This window comes from Pleurodeles waltl, chromosome 3_1 (assembly GCF_031143425.1).
Source record: "Pleurodeles waltl isolate 20211129_DDA chromosome 3_1, aPleWal1.hap1.20221129, whole genome shotgun sequence".
Lineage (NCBI taxonomy): Eukaryota > Metazoa > Chordata > Amphibia > Caudata > Salamandridae > Pleurodeles > Pleurodeles waltl.
Window position 1 is genome coordinate 1,880,957,698 of NC_090440.1, and position 22,113 is coordinate 1,880,979,810.

Consider the following 22,113-nt stretch of genomic DNA (forward strand, 5'->3'; position numbering starts at 1 on the left):
AAGGTTTCAAGTTATCAACTGCCATTCCACCACTTCCTTTGGGTCTTTATATATGTAGGGGATCAACCTCCAGAACACCAACTTCAGAGCTTGCTATTTGCTGATCTGACATCAAACCAATGAATAAAAGGGGTTTCAATCCTCTGTTACCTATATTGGTTTCCATTACAAGATATACTGAGCAGTAACATAGTTACTGTTTTGCCCCTCTGTAAAGGTCTTCATTGACCTTTGGCATAATAACCACCACTCTTGACTTTTGATGTGACCCTATAGCTTGTTACGAGGGTGAGAGTTAAATAAAATATCTGGTGATGACAGGTGAAGGGGAAATGGAACAGCTAGTGTAGGTGTAGTAAAGATTAATTCATAGGAAGGGCATCAATTTCTAGGATGCATCTCATCATCCTTGATTATGCAGTGTAAGATCATTAAGCAAACAATAATTGGGCCTTTGTGTTCTTTGCATTTTCCTAAACAGAGGAAGAAGCAAACCTTAGTGGTGCATGGCCTTTCCGCGCTGAGGAACAATGGCTGAGAAAGAGAAGGAGGAGAGCTGTGAAGGTAAGTGTGGCCTCTACAGTGTAGCAAATATTTTGCTGTACGTGATGTGGGTAAACATTCTTCCAACGGCAATATGGGTAATGATGGTCTGCAGCATTCTAATTGCCATGGGGGACGTTTTCTTTGGTTTGTTTTTTTGGACAATACTGTCTCCTTTTTAGATTCTAAAATTGGTTTCAATGTTTCTTTGAATAGCTGTCTTTCTCACAAACCTATCTATGATTGCCATTTTCGGGACTGCTCAGTGACATTTGGCAGGCCTATGTTTGAAAACATGCAGGAGGAAAAGTTCCCTGTGCACACGAAACAGTTTTTTTCTATGAAAAAGAAGAGAATGTCAATCAGCTTAAAATACTGGCCTGATCTGCATTACTATTCACATCTAACCAGCTCTCGCTGTACCGCTGGAAAGCACTTCAGTTACAATTCCCGACCACAAAGGGATCTCTTGAGACCACAAGGTGGGGAGCATGCAGATCCACAAGGATGCTGGGCTGGAGAGGAGGTGGCAGGGATATCCACTTGGATGTGTTTGGGGCAGACAGGTCCAGTGGTATATCTATGAGTAAGGTCCAGATAGATCCTGTGAATTTTCTGGAAGGGGCAAAAAACGGTATGCTGGAAGGTAAGGAAGTTGGGAAATTTAAGGAAGGTGGATCTTGTTTGCATACAAAAAGTGCACAGTAACTACAAATAAGAACATATGCATATCGAAAATTGAGTAAATGCTGTCAAGATAAACCTTCAGGTCAACAAGCAGGTGAACAAGCAAGTTATTTAAAATCCACTTGCTGTAGTTCACTTTGCACTTGCAAGATTGACACTGAATCTGGTAACTGATTATTTAAATTGACTGGGTCTTTCTAGAAGTCATAACGTGACGTTAAAGAGCAGGTTGCTGTTCTGCAAAGGATAGTTGGAAAGGGAGTAATCTTTTGAAGCCTCCGATTGTATTGTGCTGCTCCAAAAAATTAAACGGACATTGGAAAGCAGATACCGCATGGTAAATTTATTTACTAGATTAGGAAGAGCATAATCATGTCTCCTCCTTAAATTCTATATGGTTCAAAAACGTTTGTTAAATTACAGATATGAAAGGCTTTCTGAATATTTTTGCTGGGAGGCAATGCAGGGTGCGACTATTATCCTAGTACGAGAGCACAGAATGTGAGCCGGTGCTCTCCCTCTAGTAATGTTACATTTTGTTTTGAATTAAACAGGCTAACAAAAGTGTATTTGAAGAGATGAAATATTTGGAGCTCATGATTGTCAACGACCATAAAATGGTGAGTATGGCTGCCACATAAAAGCCATTCCTCATTTGTTCATTATTAAACCATTTAATTGATTATGAATGCAAACAAACCATAGAACATAGAAAAATTAACTTTATGAATCAAACCTCATAATGCATTTTTCAACCGTTGCTGTTCTTTAAATTGCTTTAGGATTCATATCATTACCTTTAGGATTATTGTTATAATCACTGGGCCTGATTTAAAGAAGGTGACAATGTATAATCCAATGACAGAGATAATTCTTCCAGTGGCGAGTGTCCTGGAAAAATCATACTCATGGAGAAAATTACGTCATTACTGCATTAGTCAGATTGTATCAATGTGTAGATGTTTTTACTAGATTTCTTCTAAAGTAACCTGTCTCCCTTGTAAATGCGTTTCTTCCTCAGACACATGCAGATTGCAACAATGTTCACAGTTCCGCAGGCCATGTCTCATGAAAGCACATTACACCTTTAATAAGGATTTGGAAAAACCAACGTGTCTTGCTTTTTTAAAGAATACATGACCATGTGCATGAAAAGCCACAACCAGCACTGTCTCAATGTTGTCTGCCTCACCTTAGGTCATTACAAGATTCTTTGTTGTAGCAAACTACAGTACCTCAAGCTACTATTAGAGGACCCTTATAGCTTGCTGCAGTACCTTAGGCTGTTATTAGAAGTCTCTTGAGTCAAGCACAAATACCTGCTGTAGCAGGACGCAGCACATTAAGTTATTACTATGTACTTCCAACACTGGCCCCACAATCGCAGGACACCAGGGTATTATTATGAACAGGTCAGATGCCCTTAAATAATTTTTTTGTTAAAAGCTGAATGGAACAACGGCAACAAATCTTAACGGTACTTTTATTTTCAGCATAGCAAATCATATAAGGGCATGACTTCAAAATAGACATTTGCATATTCGCTTTTGCAAGTCTAATGATTGTTTTATTATGGTCTTAGTAAACCTCTCCTGTTGGGTTATGGTGTTGATAGTCCTGATCAAGGTTCTGAGTGCACCTCCTGTTTGTGTTAGATGAAGTCACCCAATATGTAATTGGTATTGCCACACACTTGTATATAGAAACTTACATGCTACACATGAATACTTCTTTTGCTGTTTTTTAACAATGGTTGTACCTGCCAGTTTTAAGAGAATGCAAATGAGGGACTGGGGCATAATAATGATGGTGGAAATTAACAGGAAAAGGAACATCATAATATGGGGATAATGATGTGAGGAAAGATGGTGGCAAGGAGGCAGAGCAAAGCGATGTTGGTGAAAATGAACAGGGAAAGTCACAATAACTGTGCTTTTATTTTCACCACAGCAAAATATCGCCAGGGTGTTACTTCAAAATCTAAGTTAATTATATGTACACATTTTGCAGTGGAATAGGTTTTGCATCATGCACTTCTTTGGTGCAAACTCAAGTGGATGAACCTTAAGTCACAGACTGACGCATAGCATAAATTAATCAACAATACATCAATGACAGTGAATCACATTAGGCCTCACAATGATGACAGAGTTATTCGAAATTAGCAAATATAAGCTAAATGCTAAGAGTTGTCATAGAGCAAAATCAAGTCCATTTAGTCCCCCATGAAGGTAAATTTCCCTAATATGCAAAGCTAAAGGCACAACATTTGTGAGATAAAACAGGCCTGCGGTGCCAGCAACTGAAGTGTCTAAAAGGTCAAATTAAATAAGAATTCAGTCAAGTAAGTGATAATGGATTTGCTGAGGGGTCTAATTCTTTGATTAGAAGCAAAGTGTATCCTCCAATGAGAGTGGAAAAAGGGCATCTGAATCTAATTAGCTAAGCAATGCACAATTAAAACATTTCTTGACAATATGCAGCACTCCCTACAGTTCCCATAGAGGGAAAGACCAATCAGGATTGAACAGCTTACAATATATTGGTTCCTTCCCCCTTCCCGGCCATCACGCAATGGAAGTCTTTTTTGTGAGGCCTTTGAGTGATATCTTGTAGAAGGATGACAAATTGAGGTCAGCATGTCGTAGGTGCAGTTGTGGTGATTTATTATTCAGCTCTCCATGAAATACAGGCAGAGACATGTTCACACAGAAACTTTCAACAAGAGAATAGAATTAATTAAAACTTGCAGTTACAGCTTGACTCCTGAGAAAGAGAAAAATGCCTAACAGCTAAAGGGATATCTTTGTGATGCCCTGAATCATTTAAACTGAGGCCTACATTATCTATAGTCAACTTTATCATGAAAATCACACTATATATATATATATATATATATATATATATATATATATATATATATATATATATATATATATATATATATTATGTTTATATATATGCATATATATCTGTATATATATGTAAATATATATGTGCATATATATATATATATATATATATATATATATATATATATATATATATATATATATATATATATATATTAAATCCCCCCAAAAATCCCGAAATACTGAGGCTCTAAAGAGAGTGGTGGTCCGACCATGGATTCGGGAATACCCATACAAATAAATCACCACAGATTCTTGTAACCACAAGAAAAGGTCAGGACACTTCCAGATGAATGTAAAAAGTTTTACTGACACACAGAATCTGTGTGTCAGTAAAACTTTTTACATTCATCTGGAAGTGTCCTGACCTTTTCTTGTGGTTACAAGAATCTGTGGTGATTGGGGTCTTTGGTTGACAGTCAGGTTACCCCCTGTTCAAGCAAGGACCCTCACTCTAGTCAGGGTAAAAGAGAGTCACCCTCAGCTAACCCCAGCTTACCCTCTTGGTAGCTTGGCAGAGCCGTAGGTTTAACTTCAGAGTGCTAGGTGTAAAGTATTTGTACCAGCACACACAGTAACTTAATGAAAACACTACAAAATGACACAACACATGTTTAGAAAAATAGAGGATATTTATCTAAACAAAACAAGGCCAAAACAACAAAATTCTGACATACACAAGTCAAGTTATGAATTTTTAAATATTAAACTCAAAAATAGTGCCTAGAAACACAAAATGCTTCGATGAGGTGTTAACACAGCGTTGTGACGGAGTCGTTTCCAACAATCCGACACCAGCGGCGCCGGACACGGAGTCGCGTAGACCTGCAGGTACAGTACCTTGGTGAAGAAATGAAAACGAGCTGATGCAAGAAGTGGGGGATCGCGGCGCCTGTGCGAAACGTTGAATCTGTGCACTTTGAGCGGCGTCAGTCACGACGTGGTGCGGTGACTTCCATGGAGTCGTGGACTTCAGCGGGGCTGCAGCGACGTCGGGCCTGCGAAGGCCGTTGCGTTCCAATGAAGATCACAGAGTCGGTTGCAGGCGGCGTCACCGGATTCAGCAGCGGTGTCGGTCCGAAGTCGTCCAAAGTCGATTTCCTTGGATTTTCACCAGCTTTTCCTTTCAAGGGCCCAGGGACTGGATAGGGCACCACTTGTCAGAGCAGGAGTCTCTCCTGAGACTCCAGGTGCTGGTAGAAAGAAGTCTTTGCTGTCCCTGAGACTTCAAACAACAGGAGGCAAGCTCTAACTCAAGCCCTTGGAGAGTTCTTCACAAGATGGAAGGCACACAAAGTCCAGTCTTTGCCCTCTTACTCTGGCAGAAGCAGCAACTGCAGGATAGCTCCACAAAGCACAGTCACAGGCAGGGCAGCTCTTCTTCCTCAGCTCTTCACCTCTAGTGCACCTTACTAGGGACTATCCTCATATTCTGTTTGAGTGGCAGCTGCTAATCTAAAAGGAGTAGGGAGGTCATATGTATTATGGCCAGAATGGTAAAACAAAATCCTGTTGACTGGTGAAGTTCGGTTTAATATTACTATTAATATTAATATTACTATTTTAGAAATGGCACTTTTAGAAAGTGAGCATTTCTCTGCACTTAAATCCTTCTGTGCCTTACAATCCACGTCTGGCTAGGTTCAGTTGACATCTCCATTGTGCATTCACTCTGACAAACCCCAAACACAGGATGCTCAGCCACACTTGCATACATATACATATTGAATGGGTCTTCCTGGGCTGGGAGGGTGAAGGGCTGACACTTCCTTGTCAAAGGACAGGAGCCTGCCCTCACACACAGGACTGCCACACCCCCTACTGGGACCCTGGCAGACAGTATGGAACTGAAAGGGGACCTTGTGCACTTCTAAGCCACTCTTTGAAGTCCCCCCCACTTCAAAGGCACATTTGGTTATTTAAACAGGGCCTCTGCCCCTACCAACTCAGACACTTCCTGGAGAAGAGAACCTGAACCAGAACCTGCAACCTGCCAAGAAGAACTGCCTGGCTGCCCAAAGGACTCTCCTGCCTGCTTTCTGAGAAGGACTGCTGCCTTGCTGTTGCCCTGCTGCCTTGCTGCTCTTTGGCTGTGCTGAGAAGCACTCTCCAAGGGCTTGGATAGAGCTTGCCTCTTGTTCCCTGAAGTCTCAGGACCAAAAAGACTTCATTCCTGCAAGAAGAACTCCCGGAGCAGCGAAAATCGATGCTCCACCTGCCAGAAACGAAGCACAGCCTGCATCGCGGTGAATAATTCACTGCACGCCGAACTGGAACGACGCAGCCTGACTTTGCAAGAAAAAGATCGACGCAATGCCAGCATGGCACCCGGAAATTCGATGCACAGCCCACTTGATCAATGCACAGCCAGAACGACGCAGCCTGACTTCCTGAGAGGAATCGACGCAGTGCATGCTGTGCAGTAGAAATTTCCATGCAACGCCAACCGGATCGACGCATCCCCTGTGACTTTGTTCTGTCAGCGCCGGACTTCAAAGCATCGTCCCTGGGGCAACCCGAAGAGGGGCCAAGACCGAGCACCAGAAATTGACGCAAAGCATGAAAAATAAACCACTCATCGCCGTTGGCAGCCCGAGAAATCGAGGCATACCTCCCTGTTTTCCACGCACCCTCTCCTCTGCGATTCCTTGCAGATATTTTCAATGCAAACCAGGTACTTTATATCATTTTTACAGTGATATTTCAACGTATACTTTTTGCATTTTAATCGTTTTGACCTGTATCTTACCAGATAAATATTATGTATTTTTCTAAACACTGTGGGGTGTATTTTTGTGGTGTACTATGTTATTGCATGATTTATTGCAGAAATACTTTACACATTGCTTTCTAAATTAAGCCTGACTGCTCAGTGCCAAGCTACCAGTAGGTGGGCACAGGATAATTTGGATTGTGTGTGACTTACCCTGACTAGAGTAATGGTCCTTGCTTGGACAGGGGGTAACCTGACTGCCAACCAAAGACCCCATTTCTAACACTATATATATGCATGTGTAGTGCAGATTAGTGTAACGTTATACAAAACATAAAATAGTGAGAGAGCATTACCACAAACAAGCTGCATGCTACATAAAAAACAGTTTTAAAGCTTTTTTCATACTGTACAAGGCTAAAGCCACCAATTTGTAGGAAGCAGAAGCATGATGGCATAAACAGGTGCAGAGAGCAATAGTAGGGACTGGAAATGATAGGGGGAAGGGACTGGATCAAGATGTGAAGAGGCAATAGAAGGAGAAGTGACTAGGCATAGGGAAGCGAGGGCAATGAATGAACAGTAAAGCAACAGTAATGGTGCGGACAAGTATCCACCTAAAAGGATAAGGCCACCACCTGCTAGATCTGAGATAAAGTAAATAAAATAAACATGTGGTCAGATCCTGGAAATGTGACACACAACAGTCAGGCATAACTCAAAGACAATGTGTAAAGTACTTAAGCAGTGCATACACATTAGAAAAAGTCATACAAAAGAAAATAAAACTCCACAACAAATTTTAAAATAAAAAGAAAATTGTATTAATAAAATTAGACCAAAGCAACAAAAATCCACAGGTGCACAGGAGATCATATTTTTAAAAAGTTTTAATAGAAAATAGCTCCAAGAAGGGTAAAGTACCAACGATAGTCAATGTCTGCGCTAGACCCAGCCCAAGGAGAGATGAAAGCCAACTGCAATGGAGCCCTTTTTGGATACACCAAGTGGATTGGTCCTGGTGAACGTCTGGAAGTCAAAAGGTGTGACAAAAGTTCTAATACCCTCTTCAAAAAGAGGCTTTGTCACTGTTGTGTAAAAAAGCATTTACATTTCTTCTAAGTCCAAACACAGAATTGGACTTTGTCCCTTTTTTAAAAGACTGCTGCTGAAATTTTAGCTGCCACCTTATTACCAAAGCCTGGCTACTCAAAGTAGTTCGGCCTGGCTGGAGCTCTGGAGCTTTGAACATTTTTCACTGAGTTTTTTCAAAGTCCCAGTGCAGAATGAGACCTGTTTTTCAGAGGTGCTGGAAACCTTAAGCAAGACAAATTTGAAATTCAATCTGAAGCCCTGGAACTGCTGGTCAGATACCTTTTTCCAGCAGGTCCCTCTAATGCTGTAGAGGGAAAGTTTTCAAATGTCTTCAAACTTTTTCCTGGTGGGTAAACACCCCAAGAGTAAACTTCTAAGTCTCCCCAGACCTCAGGGCACTTGGAGACTCTATGGTTGTCAGACAGAGGCTGACAGCAAAGTCTAGTCCAGGTCCAGTTGTTACCGATCAGCTGAGGGTTTTCAGGAAAAGGCCTTTTGAAGCTTGTTGTGTCACTTTAACCACATAGGAAGTCAGTTGCATCTTGTACTAGGTACAAAAGGGAGGAGGTTCAGTCCTATATGGCTCCTCTGGGTTTAATGACAGCAGGCCAGTTGTCTTCTAATCTTCCACAGGTCCAGAAATTGTTCTGAGGAAGGCTGAGTGAGGGTCCAGATTTGTAGGGCTCACAAGACTATTGGTTCGAGTCCCTATATGATCAATGATAAAGGTTCCCAGGCCCTGGCTTACCTACTTTCTCAGTAGTTTCATTTTCCCTTACTACAAACAGACCAAAAATGCCATGTAGGAGGGTAATGTAAAGATGGCTGAAGTCTTTAGCCATACAAGCCTTGGGCTCTGAGAGCTGAGGGTCTGTATGGGAAAGTAATATGGAAATCACCACATCCTTGATCCAGCCACAAATTAGTCTGAAGTGTGGTAGGACAAAAGCAGGATCCTTCAACAACACAAGATTAGGGGTGGGTGATAAACAAAGCATTCGCAGAGTTCGCAGAGTTTTGGCCTCTCCCCGTTACACACGGTAAGTTGGTGAGTAAATCTACTCGAGTTGCAGTAAACCATCCCCAGCAACAGTGCCCTCAGGTCTGCCGTGTGGTGTAGTTTGCACTGATTTCTCAGCACGTAACAAGCTCCTGGCACTAAATATCAGCAGAATTTACTAATTTTCGCCTGTTTGCAAACCTCCAACGAATCTTGCAGAGTTTTTAAGTAACTGTTAGACTTGGCATCCTTGGCGTGGTCTCTAACCTTTTGCCTCTGCTTTCCAGGTTGATGTGTGTTGGACTCTGTTTTTGCTGTTTCCGATACTCTGGGCACTTTACCACTGCTATTCAGTGCTAAAGTGCAAGTGCTCCTATGTAAAATGTATGTGTAATTGGCTTTCCATGATTGGCATAGTTGATTTACTAGTAAGTCCCTAGTACAGTGAACTAGATGTGCCCAGGGCCTGTAAATCAAATGCTTTTAGTGGGTCTGCAGCACTGGTTGTGCCACCCACCTAAGTAGCCCTGCAAATATGGCTCAGACCTGTCACTGCAGTATTTGTGTGTGCAGTTTTAACCTGCCAATTCAACTTGGCAAGTGTACCCACTTGCCAGGCCTGAACTTTGCCATTTTATACATATAAGATACTCCTAAGGTAGACCCTAGGTAGTCCCATGGTTAGGGTGCAGTGTATGTTAAAGGTGGGACATGTACTAATGTGTTCTACATATCCCAACAATTAAATACTGCTAAATTCAGTTTTCATTTTTGCAAGGCCTATCTCTCTCATAGGTTAACATGCGGGCTGCCTTTAAATAACTTTAAAGTGCATATTCCCTTTGGGAGCAGATAGTTTGTGGTCTCTGAACTCACAATTTAAAAATACATCTGTTAGTGAAGTTGGTTTTTAGATTGTTAGTTTGAAAATGCTACTTTTAGAAATTAGTCATTGTCTTGCTTAATCCGTTCTGGAACTCTGCCTGCTTGTGGATTCCCTGTCTGGGTCAGTTTGACAGTTGGGCTGTTTGTGAATCCCCTCTAGACAGTGAGACAAAAGGAGCTGGGGTGTAGCCTGCATATCCCGATAAGCAATATGTACTAGAGTGGAGGGAGGACAATACCGTCTCCAACCCCCTGGTATGTGTCTGGGGCCTGGCATGGGCAAGGCAGGATCTTGCAAACAAGAGATACTATCTTTTGAAGTTTACCAACTTCAAAGGCAGAAAGGGGTATAAGTATCAGACCCAAAACCCCTGAAAATTAAATCACTTCTGGATTCAAGAGGAACCTCTGTCAAGGAGAAGAGCTGAAGAGCTGAGGAGAAGTGCTGTCCCTGCCTGTGACTGTGCTTCCTCCTGCAGTTGCTGCTTCTGTCTTTAAAAGGGGGAAATACTGGACTTTGTTGTGTATTCCTACTTGAGAAGAATCTCCAAGGGCTTGAACTGAGCTTGCCTCCTGTTTTGAAGTCTCAGGGCCATCAAAGACTTCCTCTGCCAGCACCTGGACTTTCTGCTGAGACTCCTGCCCTACCAAGTGGAGCCCTATCCAGTCTCTGGGCACTTGATAGGTGAAGTTGGCAGAAAAAGAGCTGAAAGTCAATTCACAGAGCGCTTTGCGGGGAAATTTTCGATGCACCATCTGCAACACTACTGATAAACGAAGTGCTGTCGGCTTCGCTGCTGAAATCGACGTGCAACACTCGCTTGCCACTGCTGATAACGATGTAAACCCCACGCAGCGTAGTTTTCTAACACTGTACAACTGGATTTTCCATGCACCGTTCCTGGGCGTTAAAGTCATCCTAACTCTGCAAGGATTCGATGTGCCCCGTCTGGAAATCGATGCATCACTGTCTTGCGAGAGAGAAAAATGACGCATTGCTGATCTGGCTGGAGAAGAAACGATGCACAGCCTCTTTATGAGGAAGGAAAATGCATCTCTGACTTTTCCGATGCACGCTCGCACGTGCAGCTTTAGTTTTTAGGCAAACCAGGTACTTTGTGCAAAATCATCGTTTCCATTGTTTTCTATGGAGTAAGACTCTTATTCTTTTGAAAATTCATATTTTAACTTGTGTATGGTGGATTTTTGTAGTTTTGGTCTTGTTTGATTTAGATAAATATTCACTGTTTTTCTCAACTGTTACGGTGTCCAATTTGTAGTGTTTCACTACTATGGCCCTCATTCTGACCTTGGCGGGCGGCGGAGGCCGCCCGCCAAAGTCCCGCCGTCAGGTTACCGTTCCGCGGTCGAAAGACCGCGGCGGTAATTCTGACTTTCCCGCTGGGCTGGCGGGCGGTCGCCTTCAGACCGCCAGCCAGCCCAGCGGGAAAGAGGCTTCCACGATGAAGCCGGCTCGGAATCGAGCCGGCGGAGTGGAAGCTGTGCGACGGGTGCAGTTGCACCCGTCGCGTATTTCACTGTCTGCGCAGCAGACAGTGAAATACATGTAGGGGCCCTCTTACGGGGGCCCCTGCAATGCCCATGCCAGTGGCATGGGCACTGCAGGGGCCCCCATGGGCCCCGCGACTCCCCCTACCGCCATCCGGATCCCGGCGGTCGGACCGCCGGGATCTGGATGGCGGTAGGGGGGGTCGGAATCCCCGCGGCGGTGCAGCAAGCTGCGCCGCCGTGGAGGATTCAATGGGGCGGCGGTACACTGGCGGGAGCCCGCCAGTGGTGCCGGTCCGACCGCGGCTTTACCGCCGCGGTCGGAATCCCCATTGGAGCACCGCCGGCCTGTCGGCGGTGCTCCCGCGGTCCTCCGCCCTGGCGGTCTTTGACCGCCAGGGTCAGAATGAGGGCCTATGTGTGTTGGTACAAATACTTTACACATTGCTTCTGGTTTAAGCCTGCCTGCTTGTGGCAAGCTACCAAGAGGGTGAGTGGGGGTTAACTGAGTGTGATTCTCCTTTACCCTGACTAGTGTGAGGGTCCTTACGTGGACAGGGGCCCACGTGACTGCCAACCAAAGACCCCATTTCTAACAGTAACTGTGGAATTCCGGGGAGTGAAATTCTGCAAGTTCTGGCCACCCCTACATGAGAATTGTGTTCTGGTCCTGTTTGATCCCTTTCAAGGGTGCAAAGGTTTTGCATGCACCTCAGACAGACCTGTCAGGCAGGATTTGACACTTATGTGCCAACAGAATGTCTATAGCCCCCACACTGAATTTTCTGCTGAGCTTAGAGGAGTCATCCCTGCCCATTCCTTTTCACCCGTCAAACTGACCTATTATGTAGCTCCTGGGAAGAAGTCCACTCCTCAGTCACACCTCATACTCGTCAAATGCAGGCTAACCACCAGTCAGAGACTAATGCTAATTAGCTTCCTGAAGGCTCAGGCAGGGTAATGTAGGAACATCAGGAATAATATTAATTTTCTTACATCACACATCAATGTCGAAAGGTTTCTAAGCAGTCAGTTCAACCTCCTTAATAATTACCAACTATAACAGAGTAAACCAAAAGATATGGAGGATATCACACAAATAGGATATTCTAAATGGAAAATCCTTTTTGTTTAAGGACGATGTCCCTCACCCACTCATTCGGTGGCATGCATCATCATCCCCCGTGGCCCGAGTTGGCTCTTTACGTCTAGCGGAAGCCAGCAATGCTTTTGTCTGAAGGGAACAACTAATAATGTTTGGCCCCTGCGGGCTGGAGCAACCTTTTCATCTGTTTCTAAAAAAGTCCACTTCCAATGGCCACTAGCTTTTTTGAAGTTCCATCTCTGAAGGATAGGACTTGGGACTTACAAGAATCTGGGGCATCAGTATTGATGCACGAGTTTCTTGTGCTCCTCCTCCACGCCACCTAACGACACCGTGGGTGCACCGTATTTACAATACTGCGCACGTGGTGCACGTTAGGCCAATAGAGTCAAAATATTTGATGCTATTGTGGCGCTTTTCCGCACTAGCCTCAACAATTTTGACGCTAGTGTAGCAAAATGCAAAGAGGCCCTTTGACTTCAATGGGAGCATCCTTTTAAGACATGCTTAAAAATGACACCAAAAATGGCACAGTAAAATCTTTTAGATTCCATTGCGTAGTTTTTGCAGGTCTCCTAACCCCGAATGTCCACCTTGCATACGTTATGCCTGGCGCAGCCCATAATGTGGCGCAAGGGGTGGCAAAGTGGCACAATGCATGCATTGTGCCCCTTTCTAAATATGGCACAGCGATTTTTGCCTCGTCGAGCCACATTAGGATTAAAAAAATGATGTTAATGTGGAGCAAGATGGCGCTAGTGCCTTGTAAATCTGGCCCTTGGTGTATCCTCCCACTTGGTGGGAGGTTTGAAATTGTTTCCTCCAAGCAAGAGCAAACTAAGGTTTCCCTGCCCACACTAGTGCTGGCAGGAAAACTGCTATGTCCTGAGGATGGGCACCCTGGGACATAGCCTGAGCTGGCTCTGGGGTTGGTGTCCCCAGGGTCATTAATGGCTCCATATACATAGACAGGCCCCAGAGGTTTGGGGTCCCCAGGGCTGAAATCAGCCTCAAAAGGGGGACCGAATGCCTCCCTCAACCTTCTGAATAATGGCTGGGCCCCATGGGATGGGATTCCCAGGCACGCACCACCCCCTTAATAACACTGCTGGTCCCCAGGGGATGGGGTCCCTGGGGTCAAATTTGCCCGGAAGAGGGTGGTCAACTGCATCCCATTCCCTCAAAATAAAAGACTTTGTACCCTCTGGGGACCTGGTCCATCTGGGGGCGGGGATTAAAAACAAAATAATGATGATTACACTTATAACTTTCCCTAAATTTTGTTGCGGATCCTTAGCGTATTTGCTTCCTACCCTGCCCTCTTGTAACTTTTATTTCATTTTTTTAGGACTCTGACCTAGTCCGCTCTGAATGATTCCTAAGATCCTGGTTGAAGTGGTGAAAGCCAATCAGATCTCACTTTAAGATCTGTCAGATTCAATATCTCTAGAAGTGCATATTTGTTTTCTTCAATTAATTCAAAACTACTTAACAGAGTTACGCCAAATTACAAAAAACACTCTTTCTTGACCAAGATCTAGCTTTCTGCCAAATTTGGTGTAATTCCAATCAGCAGTTCTGTCTGTAGTCATGTCAAAAATCCATACAGGAAATTGCTTTGGAAAAATGTGCTTTGGAACCCCCTCTTTTACTCAGCCCCGGCTTGACAAATCACCCTAAAACTTTACAGACAGGAGCTGAAGTGACTGCCAAACTAGATTAGATTTTTTTTTAATGATGTGCCAAACAGCACTATATGTATATTCACAGACACAAGCGGGCTTCATAAGGGGGCCACCTACCCTTCAAGGCAGCACCAGCTCTAAGGCGAAGCATCCAGTTCAACATTAAACAGCACAAAATGCTGAGGCATCAGTTCAAATAACATCCAAACATTTATTCACAATTTAAAAAGCAGCTTCCATAAAGTCCACCTGATGTGTTTCGGATGGAATGCCTTAATCATAGGTAAGTAGTTGCAGAAGTCCTTAAGCAACTATAACTCGTGCCTTAAGGTAAACTATAACTCGTGCCCTTACAATGCACAGTTTTCTTATCAATAATTTTATTGCAAATGTTGAAGTGATAATTTCAAAGGCGCCATACAAGATCTCATCAATGATGTAACATGTGAAGCACTTAGCTGCGCATGGCGAAGACACGAGTTATAGTTACCTTAGGGGGTGAGTTATAGTTACTTAAAAGAACTCTAACTATAACTGCTGAATTTCTCTGGTTTTGTATGAGTAAATTCAGAACCTAACTATAATGTCCCTTTAACTTTCACTTTTTTTCAGTGAATTTCAACGGTTTTTCAAAGAAAAGCAATTTTAATTACGATACGTTATTCCAACCATCGCCACACATGGCCTTTAGCTGTGTCCGGTAGGAGTTGATCACGAGGCCTGGCCTTCAGCTAGGCCTTTCAGACAGGCCCTTATAACCACCCAACCTCACGCCATGCACGTCCTTTGGCAGTGGACAGCACAGGACTTACTTTGTCAGTGGATCAGTGAGCGGGTGTGTGACTGTCTGCGTGGGTCTGAAAGTGGGTATGTGAGTCTGAGTGGGTGTGAAGGGGTGCATGAGTGTCTGAGTGGGTGTGTGAGTGGACCCATGAGTCTCTGAGTGCATCTATGAGTGAATGAATAAGTGTATGAATGATTCTGTGTTTTTTCTTTCAAATGTTTCCATATTCGCAAATAATTTACTAAAATACGTGAATTTTCATTAGTATCCCACATGGTGATGCAAAATTATTTTAAACCCATGATTTGCACCTAAAACACACCTATATCACACCCCTGGGGTAAGTGTACCTTTACCCTGACCCCTTATTCCACTTCCAATTTGGATTTTTCAACCCCGGGGACTGTGTCCTATGAAATAAAATGGAGGCTGCAACTTTGTAGTCAGGTTAAGGTCAGCCAATTGCACCGCTTCTTTTCGCACATGTATTCGAATTTCACAAATTATTCATGGCCTGAGATATATAAATGTATTTTCCCTTCAGTAGCTCAAAAAATACTGAACAGATTCACACCAAATAATCGAAAGTGTAATCTGCATACCAACAGCTAGCTTTCTGCCAAATTTGGTGTAATTCCATCCAGTGGTTCGGCCTGTAGTTGTGTTTAAAGAATTCTATGGAAATTAACATGGGAAACAAAACCTTTTTTGAGCCCCCTTTATCTTGGCCCCCGCTTAACGGATCACCCTGAAACTTTCCATGTGCAATAAAAATCACTGCAACACTTTACTTGAAAAAAACAAAGGTTACAGGGATGTTATAGTTATGCTCACATTTTAAACGTACCAAACCAGTTATAGTTATAGTTATCTCAAGTAACTATAACTTGTGCCCTAATGTAACTATAACTCACACCCCCCCATGCACAGTTTTTTTCCAAAAAATGTTACTGAAAATATTACATTGATATTATCAAGGATGTTATCAAAGATGTCATGGGTGCCGTAATTTGTGGGGTAATTAGCAGTGCATGGCGAGTCCTATGGATCCCACCACCAAAGCTAAGGCATCAGGGTGTTCTTACCCTGGCCCCTTTTCTTTCTTTTTTTTTTTCTGGGTCTCGGCCGAAGCCGAGTCCCAAGATAGCTGACAACACTTCAACGGCTTCTGTTTTTGAAGTGTTACCAGCCAATCAGATCTCAGCACGAGATCTGAAGGGGTTGTGAATCCTTCGAGTCCCTATATATATATATATATATATATAAATATAAATCTGTTTTCCCCTTAATTTCTCAAAGACTTCGGAACAGAATTGGACCAAAACAAACAAAGGTAGTTTTCCAGAGTAGGACTTACCTTTCTGCCAAATTTAGTGTAATCTTGTGCAGCAGTTTTGGCACTATCGCTGTTCAAAATCCCTATGGAAAAATGAATGGGGAAAACGTGTTTTGGGACCCCTCCTTTTTCTCTGACAGTAGATGATGTGCCTGGCAAATTCTTTTGGGAAGTTTTGTGAGGCTTCGTCAAGCGGCGCCAAAGATATAGGTAAAAAAAATGCTTTTTATATAGAAACTAGGTCCTAACTATAACTACCTAGTGGCAACCGCCTCTAGGTAATATGTGTATGTATGTATAAATATACTCAGAAAGTTCATGCAGCACGCTCATAGGTAATGCACTATCCCTAAGAATACCTGTTTATCACAATGTTCAGTAAAGGAATAGATATTTCAAATATCTAGAATGGCGTGCAACCACACCGTGGCCCCTGCTGCATAGAGGGCCCTATAGGCAAAGCAAAGCCCTGGAATTAAACAAAAATAGGTGGTGCACCGCGAGTAGTACATAAACAGTCCAATCCTTCAGTAGTAGGGATGAGTCAGATCATCCGTTAGTGAATTGTAATTCCACACTATTGTCGTATTCATGTTGCAGCACATAATGCAAACATAAGACAGCCAACGCGTTTCGCCCATCGACAAAAGTGGGCTTCTTCAGGGCAAAATGATATCCAGTCAATCTTAGAAATCAGTAGTAGTAGGGGAAGAGAAAAAATACCAAAAAAATGTTTATATATATATATAGTGTGAATGGTGCAAGTATATCGAGATCCACCACAAGTAACACAGTCAATATGCTCGTTGTGGAGTGCGACGGTCAATAAGTCCCATAAACGTGTAGACACGACAAGAAGTGTTGAAGAATAATAATACGGTCCGAGCGACTGTTGCGTCGTATAGCGGTAGCGCCAGTAGGGCAGGGAAAACGCCGATCCCGGTTTCTAATAAAGCAAAAATGTATGTATAAATATATATATAAAGCCTGTGATGCCTGAAGACACCCCTCCTCCTGGTCGGGGCTCGTAAGCGTGCATCACCGCTAAATATTCATGCAAATATGCCCTGTATCCAGAGGCACACACAAGTCGACCATCCATTTTGTAGATAACAGTTGTTTTATTGCACCAGAGTCCGTTATCAGATAACAGCAAAAGAAAATTCATCCATCATATCATGGTGCGCTTTCACCCTAATCCGGGTCTTAGTCATATGACAATAGAGAGTGATCAGTTACTCTTCCTTTAAATTATATTACACATGAGTAGTGAAGAAAGACTTCAGTTAAATTCATGACCGACCAACATGGCCACTAACATAGTGAGGCAATCACACACATAATTCAAAAGCCAGTGGATCCATTTCAGCACAGTACTTTGATCTTAATAGATCCAATAGTATGGCCATAATAGCATTTCATAAGTTGCTTCCACTGTGCTCAATTCCCCATTTTTACACATTTATGGAACTATATATATATATATATATATATATATATATATATATATATATTTATCTGCTTAAAAAACAAAAGGTTACACGGAGGTTATAGTCAGGCTCACATTTTCAAAGTAAAAAGCCATAGAAATTCAGCTATTATAGTTAAAGTTATTTCAAGTAACTATAACTCATGCCATAAGGTAACTATAACTCGTGCCTTAACCATGCACAGTTATTTCATCGATAATTTTACTGCAAATGTTACTGTAACATTATCAATGATGTTCTAAAAGATGTCATGAGTGCTGTAATATCTGGGGTAATTAGCAATGCAGGGCTAGAGCATGAGTTATAGTAACATTAGGGCACAAGTTATAATTACTTGAAATAACTCAAACTGTAGTAGCAGAATTTCTGTGGTTTTGTATGTTTAAAATGGGAGCCTAACTATAACATCCCTGCAACCTTTGTTTTTTAAAGTAAATTTCTATGTTTTAAAAAAAAATCTATTTCCGAAATATATCATCCCTGTAGCCTTTGTTTTTTCAGTGAATATCTATGTTTTTTTTTTACTTAAGGTAAGTTTAATTACTATAGGTTAATCCACCCATCTCCCATACCCACCCTACACCCTGAAAAGACCTTACCACCCAAAAGCTCCTACCCACCATAAACTCTGAAAATCCATTTGCCACCCAAAATCCCATACTCACCCTAAACATACCCTTGCGATCCAAAAACCCATACCCACTCTAAACCTCAAGAATTCCCTTGCCACCCAAAAACACATACCCACCTTAGAACCTAAAACTGCAGTTGCTTACCAAAAACCCACACCCATCCTAAACCTTAAAAATTCCTTTGCCACTCAAAGACTCATACCCACCCCAAAACCTAAATTTGACCTTATCACCCAAAAATTCATACCCACCTTAAGCTCTAAAAAAGCCATTACCACCCAAAAACCCATACCCACCCAAAACCACAAAATTACTCGTCATTCAAAAATCCATACCCACCCTAACCCCTAAAACTACACTTACCACTCAAAAACTCATAACCACCTTAAACCCTAAAATTACCCTTGCCACCAAAACCCATACCAACACCAAACCCTAAAAATTCCCCTGCTACCCAAATATCCATACTGACCCCAGATCCTAAAAATACCCTTGCTATCCAAAAATCCATATCCACCCTAAACCCTAAGAAAAACACTTACCACTCAAAACCCATACCCACCCTAAACCCTAAAAATTACTTTTCCCATATATATATATTTTTCTGTATCATAGAGCAAAGTTTCCTATGGTATATAATATTGGTATTTAACATTTTGGGACACACCTTATGAGTTTTCAACATTCTGGGAAAACCCTTTTTCTTGACCCCAGCCTGACAGATCGGCACAAAATGTTCTGAAAAAGGAGCATAGATGTATGAACTTTTTTTTTCAGAAAGATTTGTGCAGCTTCATCAAACGGTGCCACGGTTATTTGTAAGACAAAAACCTCACTTCTTATGCAAACTCTAATCAAACTATAACTGCACTTTTTTCTCTAAAATACTTCCCCAAATTCTTATAGGAATTTGCATGGGAAAAACGTGTTTTGTCACCTCCCTGTTTCCTCTCAGCCTTTGCTGGATGAATCACCCTAAAACTTTCCAAAAAGGAGCTGAGATAGATGAACTTTGTTTTGGTAATTGTGAGGATTCGTCAAACTTTGCCTAGGTTATTAATAAAGCTAAAAACAATCTCCCTATGGACACCCGCACCTAATTATAACTACACAGGTCGATATTACATTTTCATTGAATATATACTCACTTACATTTCTATATACAGAGAAAGAGAGAGGGTAGGATTAAGGATATGAACATTAATATTTTAACATGGTATCCATTTCCATTATGTGCAATTTAATGTCCCAAGCAAAGTAGCGACTCCTGATGTAAGTGTATGAAACCTCACCTGAAAAGATAGTGAATCCCACTGGTGACCCCTCAGTTTCATGGGGTACACCATTCTAATTGGCTATTAGGTATTTATGTTAAAACATAACACAAGACACACGATCAGCTGGATTTGACATTGCGTAGCTACAGTGATAACATTTAGCATTGCTAAGAGTGAGAAGAGATTAGACCACGGTAATTGCTGTTCGTAGAGTATTTTAGCTCACATGCAAAAAGTTGAAAAGATAGTTGAAGTTTAATACATGGCATTTTAATGCCTTTGGAGAACTGCAACATCACAGAGTATCATTAGACAAACCTTAAAATGACATTTGTATTGTCAAGTACTCACAGAGAAGCAATTCAATAACCTTGGAAAAATATGGAACATTAACAACGCATTGTTCTACCACTGACCTCATTAATCCTGATCACCATTTTGAGAAAGGAGCAAAAATCAATTTCTGTCAACTTTCTCTTGATCATCCCACTCCAAAGTGTAATTCAACATTAGTTTAGTTTTATTTGTTAAAGTTCACTCTCTCTTGAAGGTCTTCTTACACTGGCAGTAAGAAAAGGTCAGGACACAAGAAATGCAATTTATTAAATGAAAAAAGATTTGAAAGCTCTTCTGATAGCAAGACAATTTTAAATAAGTTAAACTTCTTTAGAAAGCTTGTTCCAGATACTAGGGGGCATATTTACGAGTTTTTGGGACAGGGCAGCAAGTCATCTTGCTGCTCTGCCCTCCGTCACATGGAAAGGCATGAATGCCAATTCACCAAAATGCCAGATGTAGCGGAAGTGACATCACACGAACTTTGAATTTCAGTTTCATTCACATGCTACACATACACACACAATTACACTTACATACACATTCACACTTACACACAGTCTCTCTCTCTCATGTAAACACACACAAACCCCCAAGCAAGCACAAAGCATAGAATTAAAAGCCTTTTTTACTTACCTCAGCAGACAGGGAAGGTCATATTCCAGCCAATTGTACATCATTTGTATTACATTAATAGTGAATAATGGGACATTATTAACTATTAGAGTAATAAAAAAATGAGAAAAAATAGTGGATCCCTAGCTGACATCCCTAAGGACTAGTGACAAGCTGCCTATGTGTTCCTGGCACTAATTTTGACACCTCTGAGGCCAGGGGCCGCAAGGGGAAAGCTAGAGGTCAAAGATGAGACCCATGGCGACACGTAAATCACGTCCCAGGGAAAAGTGCAGGAATGAGCCATATCTATGGCATACAGAGCATTCCTGCTCTTTCTCCCTGTGCCTTCACCATTTCGGCAGCCTACCACCAATGCAGGCACCCTTGCACCGTGGATTGTTTTGTGCAGGAAGGAACCCCTTGCCAGGAAGGCATCCTGCAGCACACATAGAAAGAGGAAATAATGAGGAGACAAAAAAGATAATTCTCCTTGTTGCACCTCCCTTGGGGAGGTGTAATCTTGTAGCGCCTCTCCAGGTTTACAAGGTCTTGTAAGTCTGGGGAGGCTTACAAATCCATGGGAGTTATGTGGGAACACCCACCCATGAAATGCCTACCCAGGGAAGAGTAGCACAATGCGGCGACTTGACCTGTGTTACGCTACCCAACATTTATGAGGTCACTCAGAGCCACGCAAAGTGGCTTTTCATGGCCTCATAAATCTGACTGAGAACCTTGTATCACACATGTACAATTTTGCATGGCGCAAACGTGACACAAGACTCTCATATATATGGGCCTAGGTGTTCAACATGAGGAAGACCTTATAAATTCTGGGGGTATGTAGGTGTGACTGGTTTGCTGTTCAACATATTCTTTTTGGGCAGTAACTCTAAAGGTAACTAGAGGTACTTAAGATGATGCAGAGAACAATGCATAGTGTGTTAGAATTTAATTGCTGTTGAATCGCAAGCAATTGTAAAGATTTCCAGATAGCAGTAGTTGGACTATAGTGACAAGCTCCTGCTCCTTGCTGAGCAGCTTGACTTTGCAAGGCTTGCAAACTTTGGATAAACTAAACTTTTATTTTTAAATAAAAGGCGTTTGCAGGAATCTAAATTAGACCCGTTGACATCAAAGATTGGAAGTCTAATTTCCAGCATTAAACATTTAAGATACTCTATCACATGGTGTTCTGCTGCCTAGCAGTAAAAGTAGCGTGGGCAGGCTGTCAAACATGGCAAATCTAAGCTGCCACCACAGTCACCAGTAACAGCGGATGCCACATTGCCTCAAAAGGCATCAATGGTTATTCCCTCCTCAATCCCTTAGAATGTGCAAGTGGGTGAAGGAAACAATTGACATTTCAAAGCAGAAATGTTTGCACCAGCTTTGGCAGGAGCCAACACATTAAAGAAACCATTCTCATTATCAGATAGCTATTGAGGGCCTGATTTACAATGTTAAACTTACACTTTTGTGTAAGTTTACACCTGTTGTAGTACC

The 22,113-nt window shown here is 42.2% G+C and overlaps 1 protein-coding gene across 1 annotated transcript in view; it reads left to right on the forward strand.

Annotated features, from left to right (window-relative positions):
• Positions 1-22,113, forward strand: part of ADAM23 (ADAM metallopeptidase domain 23) — an 842,294-nt gene that overhangs the window by 452,370 nt on the left and 367,811 nt on the right. Inside the window, exons 8-9 of the mRNA XM_069225976.1 lie at positions 482-564; positions 1,785-1,850. Of these exons, the coding sequence (XP_069082077.1) occupies positions 482-564; positions 1,785-1,850 (149 nt within the window). The remainder of the gene's footprint in view (positions 1-481; positions 565-1,784; positions 1,851-22,113) is intronic.